Source organism: Perca flavescens, chromosome 1, assembly GCF_004354835.1.
Source record: "Perca flavescens isolate YP-PL-M2 chromosome 1, PFLA_1.0, whole genome shotgun sequence".
Taxonomy (NCBI): Eukaryota; Metazoa; Chordata; class Actinopteri; order Perciformes; family Percidae; genus Perca; species Perca flavescens.
In genome coordinates this window covers 37546607-37565277 of record NC_041331.1, presented here as the reverse complement: position 1 = coordinate 37565277, position 18671 = coordinate 37546607, and the positions used below count along the sequence as shown (strand labels likewise).

The window sequence follows — 18671 nt, the reverse complement described above, 5'->3', positions numbered from 1 at the left end:
GATCGCACGATCATTAATCTGCAGTGACTCTGCTTGATGACTTGTTTTATCTGGTTTACTTTGTTAGTACGTGGGCCAGCCAGCGGACTCGCTGTATAATGGATCACATGGGCTCTGAACAAAGCCTGTCTGCCTATCAAATCCTCTCGCAGTCCAGTGACAGCTCAGCAGTCTGCTCAGGTTGCCAAGGCTGCTGTCATAGCAACTGTGTCCGTATAGATTGTTTGCCTCTTTTGTTGCTCTGCTGACAAAAGTCTGATTGGTCTGAATTCTGTTTTGACTATGTCACCATGTGGCCGATATTTTTTTTTTTTTGCCCTTTGCACAGCACAGTCAGTGACTATATGTAAAGCCTTTCTACCACTTTCCAACCCTGGTACTGTATTTATATATTTGTTATGTCTGCCAAAGAGGTTCTGGTACCTTCATTTGTTTGTCTTTCAGCTTGATATCTCGGTGGAATCACTTATTTTCCCACTCTTCCTATCTATCGTCCATCTAATAACATGTTTGGATGAGTCTTAAAAAACACATTACTTAGTTTTGTTTATATCCCATACCATTTCCATGTAATTCAGAATCAGAAACTGTTTGCCAAGTGCATTTGCACATACAAGGAATTTCACTTGGTTATAATTTGATGCATGACGATAAAGACATAACATGAAATAAAAATGAGAAAATTTGCGATAGAATTTCAATCAATCAGACTTTATTTATATAGTATTTTTCATACATAAAAATGTAGCACATTTAGTTACCCATTATAACTGTTTTTCACTGGTCTAACAGTATCAAATCAATGATTAATAAAGCATGTATGGATCTGTATTTCATCCCTGTCAGTGTTAATGTTCAGCACCTCTTTTCTGAAAACATTTTGTGCTGCCAGCTTAGCTTTCTAGATAGACATGTCGATATTCACTTCCAGTGTTGCCATTAAGCTCTCATGAGAAGCGTGCAAAAGACAGACCAGCATGCTTCCTCACATTATACAAATATGCAAATTTGAATGGAAATATGCAGGGTGCAGTGTCTTACAGCTGTGTCTGTGTCTCACTGTCCAGATTGAGAACATAGATGCCTGCCTCAGTTTCCTGGCAGCAAAAGGAGTCAACATCCAGGGTCTGTCTTCAGAGGGTAAGCTGGACTCCTGCACTTCTGCTTTCACTGGAACAAAAGTGGTAGACCAAAACCTGGGCCAGGCCAGGCTTGGTCTATCTACTAAACAAATGGCCTTTGTGCTATATGGGGAAAAAAAAAAATCTAACCAATGTCTACTTGATACATTGAAGCATTTTTATTGGCAAGCTCTTTTGCCAGGACATATTACATTGATGCCAGACAGTACACATTAAAACATGCAGGCTTGATAGGGCCTGATTACCCCATACATAAAACTAATGGATCCAAAAGTTTCCTATAGCGCAGTGGTTAAATGTTGCCTACTTCAGAAAGTATTTGATGTTGGCTTCATTTTTTTTATATCATATTAATCATGCAGGAAACCTAAGAATTATAATAATGGTACTAATACTACTAGTGTTATCATTGGGCAGAACAATGAATAAGGGGACAGCGATGTCCCCTGACAGCAAGACATTAGGTCAGTTCTCTGTTCTGTAAGGAGTACATGCACGTTACTATGTATTTGTTGTGTTTTCAGGCTGCTGTTGAATACAGCTTTGCAAGAACATACAAGTGTACTCACTGCAACTCAAAGCATGTTCACTTAATGGCTTCTATGCCAGATAAAGGTGTTAGCAAGTCAAAATATGGCTTGCATGTTCTTCTAAACAATAAGTGAACAGTTCCACTAAAACTAGTAGAAGTCCATTTAAAATTGACCATTTAAGTCAAAAGTAAAATGTGTTTTTGTTCACAAACTCATCCGTTTTGGGGTACACTGCTGGCTCAACATGCAAAGGCATGTACAGTATGAGACTTTCTGCCTAGGAGTAAGCAGGTAAAGGCTATAAAGGAATTAATCATTATCACAATATAACAACAATATTGATAGGCCATAACAACCAGTAAAGCAGTACTCCATAGTGTTATCCTGTAGCATCTTAGTAGCTTTAGTTTCTTAGCACAGAACAGTCCTGCAGCTGTCATTGTGCAGATGAAGTGACAGAATGTCTCTATCATCCTCACTTTTGCCTTTTGTTTTAATGTTGAGCACTTTTTTGATTTTGTATCTGTGAAATATGCTTTATAAATAAACCTTACTTACTTACTTAATTCAGCCACCTTTTTCCTTCTTTATCTCACCTGCCTTTTCCTTTTGAATATTTCACATTGTCCTTCTCCCTGACCCACAGAGATCCGTAATGGTAATCTGAAAGCCATCCTCGGCCTCTTCTTCAGCTTGTCCCGCTACAAACAGCAGCAGCAGCAGGCCCAGCGGCAGAACTCCCAGCCCTCTCTCCCCCAGGGCACACACCCTCCCCTGAGCCAGCAGAGCAGTTCCCCGGCCCAGCTCAGCCACTCTACGCATGGGACTCCTTCCCTTACAGCCCAGAAAGCAGCACAGGCCGAGATGCAGTCCAGGTGAGGCTCGCTGGCGCGTTAGTGCAAACTCTGTAAACTGGAACTATGAGAAAAGTAACCTTGAAACTGGATGAATGAGGTTTGTCTCTGTACTCTTCACTTTCTTGCTGTTTCTGCTGTTCTACTTCATCATTGTGTCATCTCTATCCTCCTGTTCACAACTCCTGTCATTTATAACTGTAAACCTGACCTCTCTGTCTCTGTCCTCTTCCATATTTCTCTTCTCTTTTCTTCTCCTCTAGGGATGGGTCTCAGAGTAAACTGCTCAAGTTTTCCCTTGGTCAGAAAAAGACCTCTAGGTCAGCTTCTTCTGCCTTTTTTATTTTCTTGCTCCTCCCTCTCTTTCCTCCAACACACCTCCTGTCCCGTCCCCTTCCTGGAAATAGGAAGGTAGAAATTGCCCCTAATCAAGGATATCTTGACAACATCTTTTGTACTGTAATGAGTTTCTTGTTGTTTCTTTGTCTGTGATTAAGGGCAGTATCTACTACAAGCACTATCTAATATGCATGAGTGGTAGTGTAGAGCAGATAGGAACTAGAGTTCCAGGCTCCCTTTTCGGATGGCCCTGTCTGTCTGGCAGCGTGCCTCATTTGGCAAGCCTGCTAAATGGGCTGTGAAAGACCTTTAGATAACCCTTAAGTAAGCGTGTGTGTGTGTGTGTGTGTGTGTGTGTGTGTGTGTGGGTTTGCTTGACAAGCACATCCCCCATATAATGTGACATTAATAATTAACACAGCAAGAATCTGTGGCTGGATTGTGCGTCTATAATATGTGTTGTTCAAATAGAGCTTCCGTCTGCGTTCACTGTGACGCTCTCAGGTCTTTTTGCGTTAAAATTTGGCTCTTTTTTAGCATGCAGTGTCGTATTATGTGTTGATGCACCTTGAAATTGGATTTAGGATGTGGTTTTGCATGCTGCCCATCCCAGATTCTGTTTGTATTGCACCTGCCAAACACCAGCTCCGCTCAAAGCAAATGCAGTGGCCCCACCTTCTGGCCAACATGTTTAACTACAAGATGAAAAGTTGAGATTCTCCTGCTGCTCTCCAACCAAACAACTCTTGGCTTTTCTATGTTCTTATTTAAAAGGCCCCAATCAAAAACGTATACAGGTTTCCTCAAAAAGTGCTTTGCTGCCAGCATGTGACAGTATATGCAACGTTTAAAGGATTTTAAAGCGCTAAAAGGTTTATATAAATTGTCATTGTTTGCAAATATTGCAATAGGAGAGGCCTGTTTTAAATGTCAGTTTTCCCATTGACAGACTGCAAATCAACAGTCTGCCTTTTTCTTCTTCAAAAATGTACATGAAAAATGCCTTAAATAGGTAAATATGCCTACATTTCTGAGATTCTGTGCACTAGAATTGAGCAAATCTGATAATCAAAGATCCCTTGCGCATCAGTCTAATTCAGTCACATGCAGGTCAAACACAGCCAATGTGAAAGAATCAAAAAGAAGAAAGGGTTTGCAGCACATAAAACCCTGTTGCTCGACCAAATTTAAACATCTTGGTATGTATTCAAACATTTTCTGCAGGTGGAAGAGCTAGCAATGTCTTTCATGTATGCTTTATAAACCATAAATGAAATGATTCCTCCCTTTTTATTTGCAATAGATTTTTAAGTACAGACCACAAGTTTTAAGTTGGTTCAGAGATGATTTTTGGTGTGCTGTAAGCCCTAAGCCTTTCTTCATTTTGAGCAAATATATTTATTTGGCGAGATAATTTTTCTTTTGCATTTTTGACTGTATTTGACTTTAAATAAGTTGTCAGGAAATGTGTAGACACATTGTAGCCAATATTAATATTTTGAAATGTAAATACCCATCAAATGGAATATTTTTTCTATACACAGCCAGTCCAAATGGGGGGAGGCAGTAGGCTGACTAGCCCTGACATAATTGAAAGCCAAATGATCTTAGGCTACTCTTGACTAAATAATGTGGTAAAACCTATTACCTAGCAATGGCCAGATAAATAATGGCCAGTCAAAGTGAATGGCATGCCGGAAATGAGTTTCTATAATGTATACAAGAGCTGAGAGAGAGTGAGAGGTAATCTGTTTATCAGCATCCGCCTCACACTCCCAGGATGATGATGATGATGATGATGATGTCGTCGCTGCCTGTGAATTAGCATTTCATTAGCAGTCAGTGTGCCACGGCCTGGTCAGATTACAGACCTCAGCAAAAGGCAACAGATGGACTCACAATATGGAATCAAGGTGTTATAAATTTCACCAAGGCTTATCCATTGCCAGTACATCCTGTCTAATCCGTGCAGGGAAATAAAGGAGCAGGACGTGTAATCTGAGGCTGTTGAGCTCACAGCTCCCCTGGGACCTGCACTCCGTCAACCCGTCCACCCCACACGGATACGTCCACGCTGCTGTGAGCTCATCTGTCTCCCTTAGATTACTGTAGGTGCATATAGGGAGGGGACAGGTAGAGCTGCAAGAAAAGCAAACAATAGCTAAGTTTACATTAAACTGTGTGTATCTTCTAATCCAAGCCACAGACTTTCAAACTGACGATGAGCCAGATATAAAGATGTATCTAAAGAGTCTAATATCCTTTAAGCTATAAGATTATAAATATTAATAAATGTGTGTAGCACATTTCTTAAATTACAGTAGTGACATAGTGCTTAGACAAAGCACAGAAAAATATTAGTTAAGATTTTCTTTTTCTTTTTTATACAATAACACAAGGTAGGGAATGAGTCCTTACCCCAAGTGAAGGAGTTCAAGTACCTTGGGGTTTTGTTCATGAAAGTGAGGGACAATGGAGCGGGAGATTGGTCGGAGAATCGGGCGCAGGGGTTGCGGTATTGCATTCAATCTATCGCACCGTTGTGACGAAAAGAGAGCTGAGCCAGAAGGCAAAGCTCTCGATCTACCGGTCAGTTTTCGTTCCTACCCTCACCTATGGTCATGAAGGCTGGGTCATGACCGAAAGAACGAGATCCAGGGTACAAGCGGCCGAAATGGGTTTCCTCAGGAGGGTGGCTGGCGTCTCCCTTAGAGATAGGGTGAGAAGCTCAGTCATCCGTGAGGAGCTCGGAGTAGAGCCGCTGCTCCTTTGCGTCGAAAGGAGCCAGTTGAGGTGGTTCGGGCATCTGGTAAGGATGCCCCCTGGGCGCCTCCCTAGGGAGGTGTTCCAGGCCCGTCCAGCTGGGAGGAGGCCTCGGGGAAGACCCAGGACTAGGTGGAGGGATTATATCTCCAACCTGGCCTGGGAACGCCTCGGGATCCCCCAGTCGGAGCTGGTTAATGTTGCTCGGGAAAGGGAAGTTTGGGGTCCCCTGCTGGAGCTGCTCCCCCCGCGACCCGACACCGGATAAGCGGACGAAGATGGATGGACAATAACACAAGGAACACTATTGTGCCCATCTGCCCTGTTCACATAAAACACTTTCTGCGATAAAAATTAAAATAACAAATTTGCATCATCCCTGTACTCTAACCCTAATTGAGTGAGACCCTCATGTTTGAATGTGTAAGCTGTAGACTGGATTTGTCTCTAGCAGAATGTGTAATTAACCTGCATTAAACCGGAATATGTTTCTTCAGTATGAAGGCTTTATATTGGAATATATTCTTTCTTCCTTCCTTTCTCTTCGTTACTTCTCTCCCTCTCTCTCGGTTTCTCCGCCAGACTTCCCGGCCCCTCGGCGAGGGTATCCACTGCAGGCAGTGACATCCCTCCAAGAGGCTCGGCCAGTGCTGCTGGGAACAGACGCAGCCAGGGCTTCAGTGACAAGACCAAAGCCAACTCGCACCTGAACAAAGGTAGGCCTCGTGTACAACCACAAACACACCTTTTTTTAGTTTTGGTGTGGATGGTTGTAAATACCATCATCATCATCAAAGTTTAGTGACTTTTGTGTAAAATGTCATATCACCTTATCATCTCATCGTCACATAATCTAAAAGATACTTTAAGAAGGGTTCATTTTGTGTCTGTCTGTCTGTCTGTCCCTCAGCATGTAATGCTGCACTGACACAACTGTGTCCTGTGTATCCTGAGAAAACTCCTCCATAAATGTTTCAGGTGAATTCAGTTTACTTGGAACATATATATTCCCCGTCATAAGGAGACGGCGTTCATCCTCAGTTTGTATAACAAACATTCAGTAGTTCAGAATCATAAAAGGGTTTATTGCCACCTACGTGGAATTTGCCTTGGTAAATGGTGCATACATATACAAACAAACATATTAGATATATATAAAATATAAAACATAAACAAGAAATATGGAAACAGCATGGAAGCTGAAGTAATCCAGCAGAATTGTTCTTACGTTTTCAGGAACTTTGCTTTTGAGAACTCATGTTTTTTCTGCATGTTTGCTATTGTACTACAATAGCAAACTAGGCTTGTACCTTTGCCTTTTAATAACTGAACCAGATATTTTCTAGCATTTTTCATCATTTGTCCTGATGATGCGACCACAAGAGATTATTTTTTTTTTTTGAGATGGAGATCTCACTTTTAGTCCAAACTCCTCAGACCCAGTGTTTGAGTTCTGCAGCATACAAACTTGCGAGTGTGTTTGGCAGTATATTTAGTTAGAGCAATGTTGAAATAGCTTCTGTCACAACTCAGTGGGCCAAGGCTTTATATAGACTGTGTTAGTGTTCACAGACTAAACTCATTACCCTGCATTAGACAGAGAATTCTGACCGCAGAGAGAGAGAGAGAGAGAGAGAGAGAGAGAGAGAGAGAGAGAGAGAGAGAGAGAGAGAGAGAGAGAGAGAGAGAGAGAGAGCGAGAGCGTTAGAGAGAGAGAGAGAGCGAGAGCGTTAGAGAGAGAGAGCGTTAGAGAGAGAGAGTGTGTGTGTGTGTGTGTGTGTGTTAGAGAGAGAGAGAATCTGTTGTCTGTATTTCAAGTGACAAATTAACCAGCATTGTGAGCAGCGCTGTGGGGCACTCATTCTGATGTGCGGCTCCGTTGGAGGTAGGGGAGCTTCTATTGGACGGTGTTGTGTTTGTGAACGCTTGTGCATATGTGTGTGTTCATGAACATGCGAGTAAAACAAATTAACAAGTGGTAGAGTTAAAGGAATAGTCTGACATTTTGGGAAGTACACTTTCTGGCGGAGCGTGAGATGGATAGATGATAACTACTCTCATCTCTGTGTGCTAGCCTACCATTTAGCAAAGCTCAGCATTAAAAAGCGCTATATCCTGTTTGTAAACCGTACAACAACCAAAGTGTAAATTCAACAAGTAGTGTTTTATATTTCTTGGCCAGGCTTATTTGTGGTGCCAACTGGCTGTTGCTTTATATTTATGGTTACAGACATGAGAGTGGTATCAACTAAATTAATCTCATTCTGGACATCATATTGAATAAGCTGAAAGTTGAACTGCTCATTTGTAGCGGTAGTAGAAGTGGTAGCAGTAGTAGTAGATGTAAGTCTGAAGCTAATTCTGAAGAAGAGCATTAGCTTGAAAAGTCCCTTGTAGTTGTGCCAATAAATTAGCTTAGTCGGAAGAAGAGCATTAGCTCGAAACGTAACTTGTGGATGTGCCAATGAATTGTACTTGAGGGAGCTACAGTGTGCGTACCTGTGTTTGTTTTCATTGCAGCACTAGTAGCATTAATGTTTGAGGTGTCAGTGGAGCTTGTCTAGAGATAAGTGAGTGACCAGGTTTCCACAGAAAGGACCAAAGCTCATCTAGAAATAAGACCAACGTAGTTAAAAAAACGATTTACATTTAAAATTGTTGATTGGCAGCAGGAATCACTTGTCCACCCCCCTCCTTCTTGCCCTGTTGTTGACATGCTGCCAAGCCCCTCCCCCGCCCCCTGCCATACCACCCTCGTCCTCCTCCTCCTACTCTTCCTCCTCCTCCTCCTGCACCCTCTGGATGGCTGGCCATGGTTTGGGACTCTTCCCTCCTCTTCTGTCCATCTCCTCCGTTCCTCTCCTTCTTTCTCTGTTCCTCCTGGACATCTGCAGCATCTATGAGGTTTGTCAGCTTGTGCTTGTAGATGGCCTCGGGCTAGGCCGGCAGGTGATAGTTTCCGATGTAGAACTTGAGCTTTGCATTGAAACTTTGAAAGTATGGTTGCAGGTTTTGGTTGGTTGTTGTTGTTGTTGCTAGAAATGTGTGCATTTGTTATGCTGCCGAAAGCAGGGCTTTTTTCTGTAGAGGATGTTGAGTCAGTTTCCCTGAAAAGTTTTGTGAATAATTTGAATTGTAAGTGTTGAGGTTTCAGGGATATTGGTCACCGAATTAGCCAACGTCTTGCTGCTTTGATTTAAACACTGATACTGATTTAGAATTTCATTTTGTTTCCAAGGTGTCAATAAATAGCTGACATTTTTCTGTCTGATGTTACAGTTTTGTTTAGTTTTTGCCTCAAAAAGGCATGTTGTGCACTAATGTGCTAGACATGATGTTGTACATGCTTTTGAGATGGTGTTTGGTTAGAGAGGCACCTGCGGCTTCTATTGTGAGGCCAGATCTGCTCTGTGTCTATGGCCCTGACACCAGAATGGAGTCCCCTTACTGCACGGCTGTACAGTAAGGAAACAGACCTGAATCTTCTCCTCTGCTCTGCGTTAACACAAGGTGACAGCGTCTGGGTGTCCAGCAAGTGACACAGAGCAGAGAAAGCAGGGAGCACCTGTGGTTCTGTGTTTGTGTACGTGCACGCTTCTGATGTATTTCTGTGCATTTGTATGGCCGGTGCCCTTGCTGAATGAATAGCCTTCTGATGAGCTGTAGCGTCACTGTTTAAGTGTATTCATGTGGAGAAACTTTAAAAAGTTTCAGTCTCCGCACAAAAGCCGTCTGTCCCTCTCACTTTTTGGAGCACAATGACTGAGGAGGGAGAGAGAGCGAGAGAGTACAGGCTCCTGAAATCAGAACGTGATGAGTAAGCGAACCCGCGGCCTCAAACTTTGTGCCAGTCGGATATAGTTTGTGTTGATTTCACAAATAACATTTCCACGATGGTGTCAGAACATGAAATAAAGCCGACCAAAGAGGGAGAACTGTTCTCACAATGCTCTCTCTATCTGTGAGAAATCTTCTCAGCACCTACATTTGAAATCCAAAACATGTTTTCAGTCTTGCTACATGAGAGGGACTTGAATGTAAGTAGGGACTGACCGAGAAGGTTTAGCTTAATGTCTTGTGACCAGTGTGACCATGAGAAGCGTCGAAGGGCTTGTGATGTCTAAACAGTGTCAGCCGATGCTACCTCTAATGCATTTACCGCAGGGCTTTTTGTGTGCAGTATATTTGCTCTGGTCACTGGCGCTGCAACTGCATAAATGTTCAAGTGTTTGAAGTTGCTGAGCAGAACAAACATCCCCCTCTCTCCTAAACTTGACATGCATGCACAGACTTGTACACGCACAGGGAGAGAGAGAAGAGTGTTGACACTTGTGTGAAATTACATGCTTTTCCTCGGCTGTAGACGGGCACGAACACAAAGCAGCGCATGCAGAGACACATGAGTGTGACGATCCATGAAAAGAGCTTTGGGTCCTCTTCGGCTGATTTCCCAAAATGCCTTGATGTTATAAGGAGGCTCTGACAGGAATAGGCTGCCGGACCGACCATGAGACGCAGTCCGAGAGGGTGAGACAGGTTTATATGGCAGACAGAAAGTGCAGTGGTGGTCTGTGATCCTTTCCTCCCCACTACTGTCATTTTCTGCTCTCAATTTTATTCTCTGACTGCTGTAATTAAGCAGTTGAGTCTTAAACGCTTAAATTCTTTCAACATGTTTCTTTGAGCAGACAGCTCGACCAGCACAGCGAAAACGGGGCAATGTGCAGTTTAATTCCAGGTTTTGCCCCAAGGCTCCACAGGGTGGGTCATTAGGTCAGTGACCCGTTCTAAGGGCATGTTAAGACTCTACTGTGTTTATTTTTTGAAGGAAAAGTGCTTCCTCACGTGCATTTTGTGCTGATAATGCTCTAAATGCAGCTAGAATAAAAACCAGATTGATCCAAAGTGACAATTTCTGATCAGAATATTTACTAGAGATCTTTCTACCAGGTCTTTTTTTCCCATTTGATCGTGTCTGTTGTCATAAACTGTGAGGCTGTGTTGTTTTTTAAATCTTAAAATGTGAACTTTTCTGAACAATCCGACTTTGGCATTTCTTTTTCCAAACCTTGGTTGGGTTTATGATGCAACAGTGTCCAAGTCCATCACTCTAGTGTCACTTCTGACCCGACACGTTGAAGATTGACTACTTTTCTTTCACCCTTAGCAACATAACTGGAGCGTGTCAGTCCCGGTCACCGGGTGCAGTCATGACCAGCTGTCCCCAGTGTCCAGGGCCTCTCCATATCCTGCGTTTCTTCTTCTGTTCCTTTCTGACCCGAAATCCAAGCTGACCCCATTCACGGACAGCGCAGACCGTCCTGCTGGCCCACATCAAAGCTTCACTCATCCCAAACCTGCAGTGCCAGTCCCCTTATTCTCTCAGCCTGCTCCATAATCACAGCAGGTCCCCCTCTCATTCAGCCGCCTCCAGTCGGACGCCAGCTATTAGCAACCTGACCCACTTTTCCGATTGCTAACTGCTAGCACGGCTAATTGGGCTCTAATCACTTCCTAATGGCTGCATTGTTTCAGGCTGCTCTCGCTAAATGCTAAACAGGGAGAGAAAAGAGAGGCGGTGAACGAGTGCCTATTTCCAATTAGGACATGAAAGGTGCTGTAAAACTGAAAAATAAGTAGAGAGCCACATGAGAAAGGGGTAAACAAGCGGGTTGGGTGTTTAATATTCTGATAAAATGGTGACTTAATGAGACCTTTTGAATAGCGTATGAATGTGGAATTAATGTAGCTAACGTGAATTAAAGGAAACTTCACCCATAACCAAATGAGCACTGAGAGTTATATGATTATTTTCCATCTGAAATATCACAGACACTGATTCTTTATGCACCAAATGAGAAGAGAAACTAAACTCCAATGGAGTGACTGGATTCAAGAATCGATTCCATCTGTCTTTATGCTAATGCAGCAACCTGCCTTATTCTGTGTTCTTTCAAGATACTGACAAGAGAATGTCACTTCCTTAAATACTTGAAACAGGTTCATTTGTATTGTAAAAACGTTGTAAAAGAACCCAAAAATCCTGCACACTGGTACTCACTTGTTTTGGTCCTCAGGCCTTCATTAGGTAAAATTAATACATACAAACATCATCAGGGACATACTATTGGAAAATAATTGAAGTGTGTTTTGTCACGTAAGAGAACAAGACTTGCAGTGTGTTAAGAATCTAAACTCCCAGAGTACAGTTGTATGAGAAGGCAAAACACAGCAGCAATAGTGACTTGGAATAAATACAAGTGTGTGTATGTTGCAACAGAACTGTTATGATTAATTCCTCCCAGTGCTCCCTGCACCGGCCCTCTCTCTCACTGGCCGTTGGTGTTTGAATATTCAAATATTACTGGTCTGAACTCTGTGCTACGACTAGCACCTTTCAGTACAGACTGACAACCTCAGCAGCTCTCGGGGTACTCTAGTTCGCACAGTAAGAGCAGTGACTTAACCAGGAATTTCAGCTCTTCTTTTGCTCCTTCAGTTCTTGGTAAGTCTGCTTGTTGAGATGCTGCTGAGTCACTTGTTGCAGATTTACCCAGGCAGTTTGTTTTTGGGCAATAAATTGTAACAAGGGTTTACAGGAGTATGTTTACACTGCAAAAAAAAGCTTTCTGTTCTATTCATTTCCAAGTTAAACTTTATTTTGTATACCGTTGAATGATGAATGAGTCTAATTTACCAAGGACTTAGTACATGTAACCAGACAGTGTGTCTTTGTAAAGCAGAGGGATGCTGACCAAAAGCAGTCCATATAAGTCCAAGCCTTATAAGTGCAGCAGCACTGCTTCTTGACTTGGCCTGCTTGGCAAGACTTTAAAGCACTTGAGCCTGCTCCTCGTTGTTTTTATAAACCGTTTGTGATGGGCTCCTCTCATTGTTAGTGCTAAGGGGTTTTTAACAGTTTTGGTGGCTAGCCCGAAGGAAAGTAATGGCACGTTTGGCTGTATCAACGCAGGCCACCTCCAGGCCCTTATAAGGCCACTTTGTGTGGGGTCAAAGACGACTAAGCATCTGGTTTCTCTTCGCTCCCCCAGATCCTCCCTGTGCTTGGCTTTTCCTCCTTCCTATCTTACTGTTAATAAAATGTCTCTTTTCTGGTGCAGATTCCTCAGAGGGCATGACCTCACAGCCTTCGGTGATGACTGAGCATGCTCCATCATCTGCAGTGACCGTCAGCTCCTCCACCAGCATCCCCGCTGCTACCTCCGGCCAGATTCCACACCCATCTTCGCTGTCCTCATCCACCTCCTCCACGGCCATTCCCCAGCCCAACAGCAACAGCAAGCCCTGGAGGAGCAAGTCCGTGAGCTCCAAGCACATCTCTCCTTCTCCTTCCTCCACCAGCACCGCCGCATCTGCTATGCATTCCATCAAGCAGGAGAAGGACACCTCCTGTAAGGCTGAAGCTCCTCCAAAGGTCACCACTCAGAAGTCAATGCTGGAGAAGCTGAAGCTCTTCAACAGTAAAGGAGGCTCCAAATCTGCCAGCTCCTCCAACGGAGTAGGGGCCCAGACCGACAACGCTGCCCCAACCAGGCAGCTCGGAGCGATGCAGGTGGAGAGAGCCGAGACGGGCTCCAACACCGAGCCGCTGGAGGAAGATGATGGCAACGTCCGGCCGGGAATGAACGGGACGACCTGCGGAGCTGCTCCCTCGGCAAGTACTACTGTCTCCACAACTGCCAGCAGCCCCAAAATCGCCCTGAGGGGCATTGCCCAGCGCACTTTCAGCAGAGCTTTGACTGCCAAGAAGGGCTCTGTCAAAAGCACAGAGAAAGACAAGGACAAGGAGAGGGGGAAGGAGAAGGAGAAAGAGAAAGGGAAGGAGGTGGGGAAACGCATCTCAGTCCCAGACAGGACAGATCTCAGGGGGGACGAGCTTAAAGAGGAAGTAGCACCTGTTGCTGTAGACCCAGACAGCTCAAACAAACGGACCTCTAAAATCACCAGCTTCATTCCCAAGGGGGGTAAAGTGGCCAAAAAGGAGAGTTCCACCCCTGCACACAGCGGAATACCAAAGCCAGGAGGCAAAGCCCCAGGAGTCGGGGGTAAGGCTTCCTCAGTGAAGGAGGCGGGGGAGAGGCCTCGGAGCATGCGATTAGGAGGGGGTCTCGCCATGCACCGCGGCCCCCTGGACAGAGACAGGGACAGCAGACACTCCAGCTCCACTTCCAGCCTGGCCTCCACAGAGGGAAAGACCAGCGCCTCCCCTGTGGCAGGAGGAGGCACTACACAGAGCACAGCCAGCAACACGATCAGCGTGCAGCTACCTCAGACTCAACAGCACCACAGCCATCCCAACACGGCCACCGTCGCACCTTTCATGTACAGGTGAGATCACACCGACTGGAAACATCTGTTAAAGCATCGGAAAAATCGGTTCCGCATTTAGTATTTCTCCATCGCATGAAAGATTTGTGTCTACATGAGTAGCTATCAAACTTACAGTTAATTAAAAAAAACATAATTTCTTATTCGTATAAGAATTTAAGACTCAAAATATCAGATATCGGTCTGCTTCATCAGGACTGTGTGGGTGATAACCATTTAGCTCTAAAAATTAGCTTCAATTTCGACTTCATAGGTCACATAAATGCACCAATGACATGTAAAAAGTATGTGATTATGATATATACAGTACATATATATATTCAAAAAGAAAAACAGTCCAACAACAGAAAAACAAGCTCAAGTGAAAAAAGAGACACTTCTCTTCATGAATACATTTGGAACATTAATTATATAAAAAAAACATTTTAAATAATATATGCAAAATAACATGTCGTAGTGTTAGTGTTAGGTTAATCCCCGGTTCTGCTGCATCAATTTCAATACTATTTAATAAACAGTCCAACAGTGTTCAGAAGCATAAATATCTTAAAGCTGGGCTTGCTGGCCACAACACAGTGAATAAGATCAGCCGTCATGAAACAAAGTCATTTAACCATTCACATCCTCCTCCGACTAAAGGTTTTCCCAGAAGTGGTAAGGTTGAATTCTTCAGTGACTATAAATATTTACTGGAGTGTTTTTGTTCAGACATAGACCTGATAACAGTTCTGGGCTACGCTGTTCTTGACTCTTAGCTTTTAAATAATAACCAGGAATTGGTGTATAACCCCGCATATTACCATGATATTGTGTGTCTAGGATTAGTCATAACTTTTATTTAAGTCATCACATATCTAACATTTGATTCTCTGACAGCATCTGAAAGTACAAAATCTGAATCGAGCCATCTGTGAACTGTTAACCAGGAATGTCACATCTGTGTTTGTGTGTGTGTGTGTGTGTGTGTGTGTGTGTGTGTGTGTGTGTGTGTGTGTGTGTGTGTGTTGTGTGTTGTGTGTGTGTGTGTGTGTGCGCAAAGTGTACTGTCTGCATGTGTGTGCACATGTATCTGGGCAAATATGTGTGGATGTTGTGTGCCCCTGACCTCTGTCCTGGTCCCAGTGTGATAAGGAAGGAGGTCCCTCTCGTTCTCCGCGAGTCCTTTCTAACAGCCACTCATTAGCCTCCTGACACTTCCTGCGCTGCTGCCCTTTCTCCCTCTGTACATCCTGACCTGTAGCTAACCAAGCCAACTCTCCAGAACACCCCCATCCTCACTACTCTGTATACCTGTCAGGTACCATTACCAGCAGGATTATATCGCCTCCACCTGTCAGAAAGAGTATGTTTGACAGAAAATTGAAGAAATAAGACACATCAAATCAAAGTTCCTGTTGCTTTTCCCCTCCCCTGCCAAGGACTTGTACACTAAGAACAAAGCACCATGCCAGAAAATGTGTAAGTGCATAAAATAACGTGACGTTTTTTTTTTGTTTTTTTTTTCTGGTTTTGTTTTGCCGTTTTGCAGTTATTATTTATTAGCTATTGATTTCATTGTACGTGTATACAAAGTATAAAAATGTGCAATGGACTCTGAAGTAAACCATTGTCTGGAAGAGAGTGAAAGAAAATAACCTGAAGTTTAAACCAATATTAGGTCACTTAAAGGTGCTCTAACCAACGTCACACGTTTTTTAGGCTAATACATTTTTTTGTCACATACAGCAAACATCTCCTCACTATCCGCTAGCTGGCTGTCCCCTGAACACACTGTAAAAAAAAAAAACGCGCTCTCTATAGACAGCTCAGGCTCCACACACACCAACAAAAACAAACATAAAACGACGCCACGAAACATAACAAACAAAGGGTTCCAGCCAATAACTGACAAGAAGGATTTGGTGGTGGTGGGGGGGTTAAGTGCGTGGAAGGGAGGGGGAGGGGACGGGATGAGGAGGAGGGAGGGGCGAGCTAGCCTCTGTTTTGTTTGGCAATACTTTGAACGTCAACAAGAAGTGACATCACCCAACATTGCTTAGAGCACCTCTGTCCAGAAGTTAAATGAAAGGTTGACATGCTGTCACGCTGGCAGTCAGTGGTTTTGACCGGCTCACACTCAGAGAGAGTATACGGTAGTCGCTAAGGACAAAGTCTGGGATCAGGCAAAGACCAAAGGCTGTATACAACCGAGGCACCAGCCAGTGCAGCGGGTGAACTGTATTGATTTCTCCTTCAAAGACAACCTGGCATTTGGGGCTTAGCAGGCATTCATTTTGGACTCCGGTCACAAGACTTGAAACACAGCAGATTTCATTCTTAATCAGGTTTATCCCTCTTTCGTGACAATTTGCTGAATATTCCCACTAAATGCACAATAATTCAGATGATGGATTCAATGATACCTTCCACCCCGCACCCCCTTTGATCCCCTCGAACTATTTGTTTTCCCAGATCCCAAACAGACGGCGAGGAAACCGCGAACACTGAGAGCGGCTCAGGAGGAAGAGGTGGAGACGGTTCCTTCTCCAAGGCCAGCCAGCTCTCCATCGAGGACCTTTCAGGTGGGGGATCACTTACAGTAAAGTCTCTGTTCGGCTTATTGTGCTCCTGGTAAATGTTTCTGAGCTTTTTTTTTTTTTTTTTTTCTCACTCAGGTGAAGACCCAGAGACGAGGCGGTTGCGTACAGTCAAAAACATTGCAGACCTGCGGCAAAACTTGGAGGAGACCATGTCCAGCTTGCGAGGAACTCAGGTCACACACAGGTAAAAATCTAATACATTCATGGTGATTCAGTGCTGCAACCCCACCGAGCCCATATACTCTGGTTTGAGGTAAATAGTAATTTAACAAGCTTGTTGAACTATTTTACTTCTTTTTATGCACTTTTATAGCTATTTAAGTAACATATTGTGATTGCTTTTATTTCTATACCAAATTGTTTACTGGAAACTTGTAGAAAAACTTCGAAGAACTGTCCGGTAGGTAACAAAAAAAGAGGAAGTATAATAATTACGCTGGATATTTTGCAGGCACTGCGTATTGCATGTTTTTTTGAGTTGGGGAAAGCAAAGCTTTACTATAAAAAGACTAAGAAAACACTAAGATTAAATTGAAAAGTATTGGTAATGTATCATGGTCAATATGAAAGTGATTTTTCTAAAGCATTTTCTTTTCACCTTGTCATTTCAGCACTGCTCAGAGATTATATAAGTTTATGAAATGTGTTGCAGTGGAAAACAAAAACTCTACTGTTTGGGGATCATCAAAGTGTAGCGCCTTACAATGGCTGCCACGGCTGAGTGGTAAACAGGCCAAATCAGGATAACTGTTGGGGATTTGAGTCAGTGATTGAACTGCCTCATGGTCAGCAGACTGTGTCTGTCTAGGTTTACAGGTATTACCTCCTTTTTTCTTCTGGTTCCCGTCTCATCCTTCTTTTGAGGGATCTTTTGCTTTGATCGCAGGGCATGTCTTTCATGTCGTCTTTGATTCAGGTTTAGCTCTAATCACGTTCCCTCCCACTGAATTTTGACCTCTGCTCTGGCCTCGCGCCTCAGTGCTGACCCAGCTGTCTCGATTTAGTTTAGGCTAGGAGGAGATTATGCTGTTTGTTTGCCTGTACTATAGCTCAAGATTCTTTGAACCGATTTCTGTAGAATTTGGTGGACATCTGATAGTTTGAGCTGTCCACACAAGAAACATTCATTTTGGCAGACTGATCTCATGAAGTGGCGCATGTATGACATGCCAATTCGTATGCCATTTTGGCGTATTATCAAGACGCATAATCGCTTTTTAGCGTGTTTATCAACGCAATTCGCCCGCCATTGACCTACATTATGAGTGAATTTTCACCGTAGCGAGTAGTATAAAGGGACATAGGTCGGCATAGGGATGTTGGTTGGGGTGGTGGATGGATAAAACGCAGGACTTTCACCCAGGAGAGCTGGGATGGCGTCCCGCGTGTGGCAATTTTCAGCTGTTTTTTTTTTTTTTTTTTTTAAGCCTTCCCCAATGTTTCATTCCTACCAAACCGTTTGTTTTCCTAAGCGTATTTTTGTCGTTTTTTTCCATGTTTTTGTTGCTTTTTTGTGTTACTAAAGCCTTTCCCTGTGTTCTTATCCTATACCCAACCTTTTGTTTTTTGTCTTTTTATTTTTTTTTACACGCTTGTGACATTGTTCTCGTGATAACACGCAACGTGGCGATGCCACGTGGTGGGTATGTTTACATCCGCTGTATACAGCGTAGACACACGTGGATCGCTCAAAATGCGTACAGATAACACGCCATTTGGCTTTGGGAAAGTGGCGTGGATGTTTACGCAAAGTCACGATGCCATGTTGCATTTTGGCCAGTTTTGACAGCCCTACAGTATGTGTATTGGAATAATCAGATGAGATGAAGATAAAGATGAAAAATTAGAAGAGCCTTTTTGTGTGAGGTTCATCTCACTGACGTCTCCAATGCCTCCAAAAAAAGGGCCCATAAGTATCGACTGTGCGTGACACACCACAAAAACTCAATCTTCCTGGTGTGTCAGGGCCTTTAAACCAAGAAACAATTGGTCTGGGTGTTGTGGTGATCCAAATGTGTGATCTCTCATTGGAGATAACTTATTTTGTCTGTACTGTTACAATAAAACAACAGGTAGAGATGTAATCCAGAGTCATTAAGACATCCATGACTG

The 18671-nt window shown here is 43.4% G+C and overlaps 1 protein-coding gene across 2 annotated transcripts in view; it reads left to right on the top strand.

The window, feature by feature from the left end:
* nav2a (neuron navigator 2a) overlaps positions 1 to 18671 on the top strand; it is a 101334-nt gene that overhangs the window by 25739 nt on the left and 56924 nt on the right. For both annotated transcript variants that reach the window (XM_028589316.1, XM_028589395.1), the window contains 7 exons: positions 1068 to 1140; positions 2322 to 2550; positions 2793 to 2849; positions 6214 to 6347; positions 12753 to 13980; positions 16432 to 16541; positions 16635 to 16743. In XM_028589316.1, coding sequence (XP_028445117.1) covers positions 1068 to 1140; positions 2322 to 2550; positions 2793 to 2849; positions 6214 to 6347; positions 12753 to 13980; positions 16432 to 16541; positions 16635 to 16743 — 1940 coding nt within the window. The remainder of the gene's footprint in view (positions 1 to 1067; positions 1141 to 2321; positions 2551 to 2792; positions 2850 to 6213; positions 6348 to 12752; positions 13981 to 16431; positions 16542 to 16634; positions 16744 to 18671) is intronic.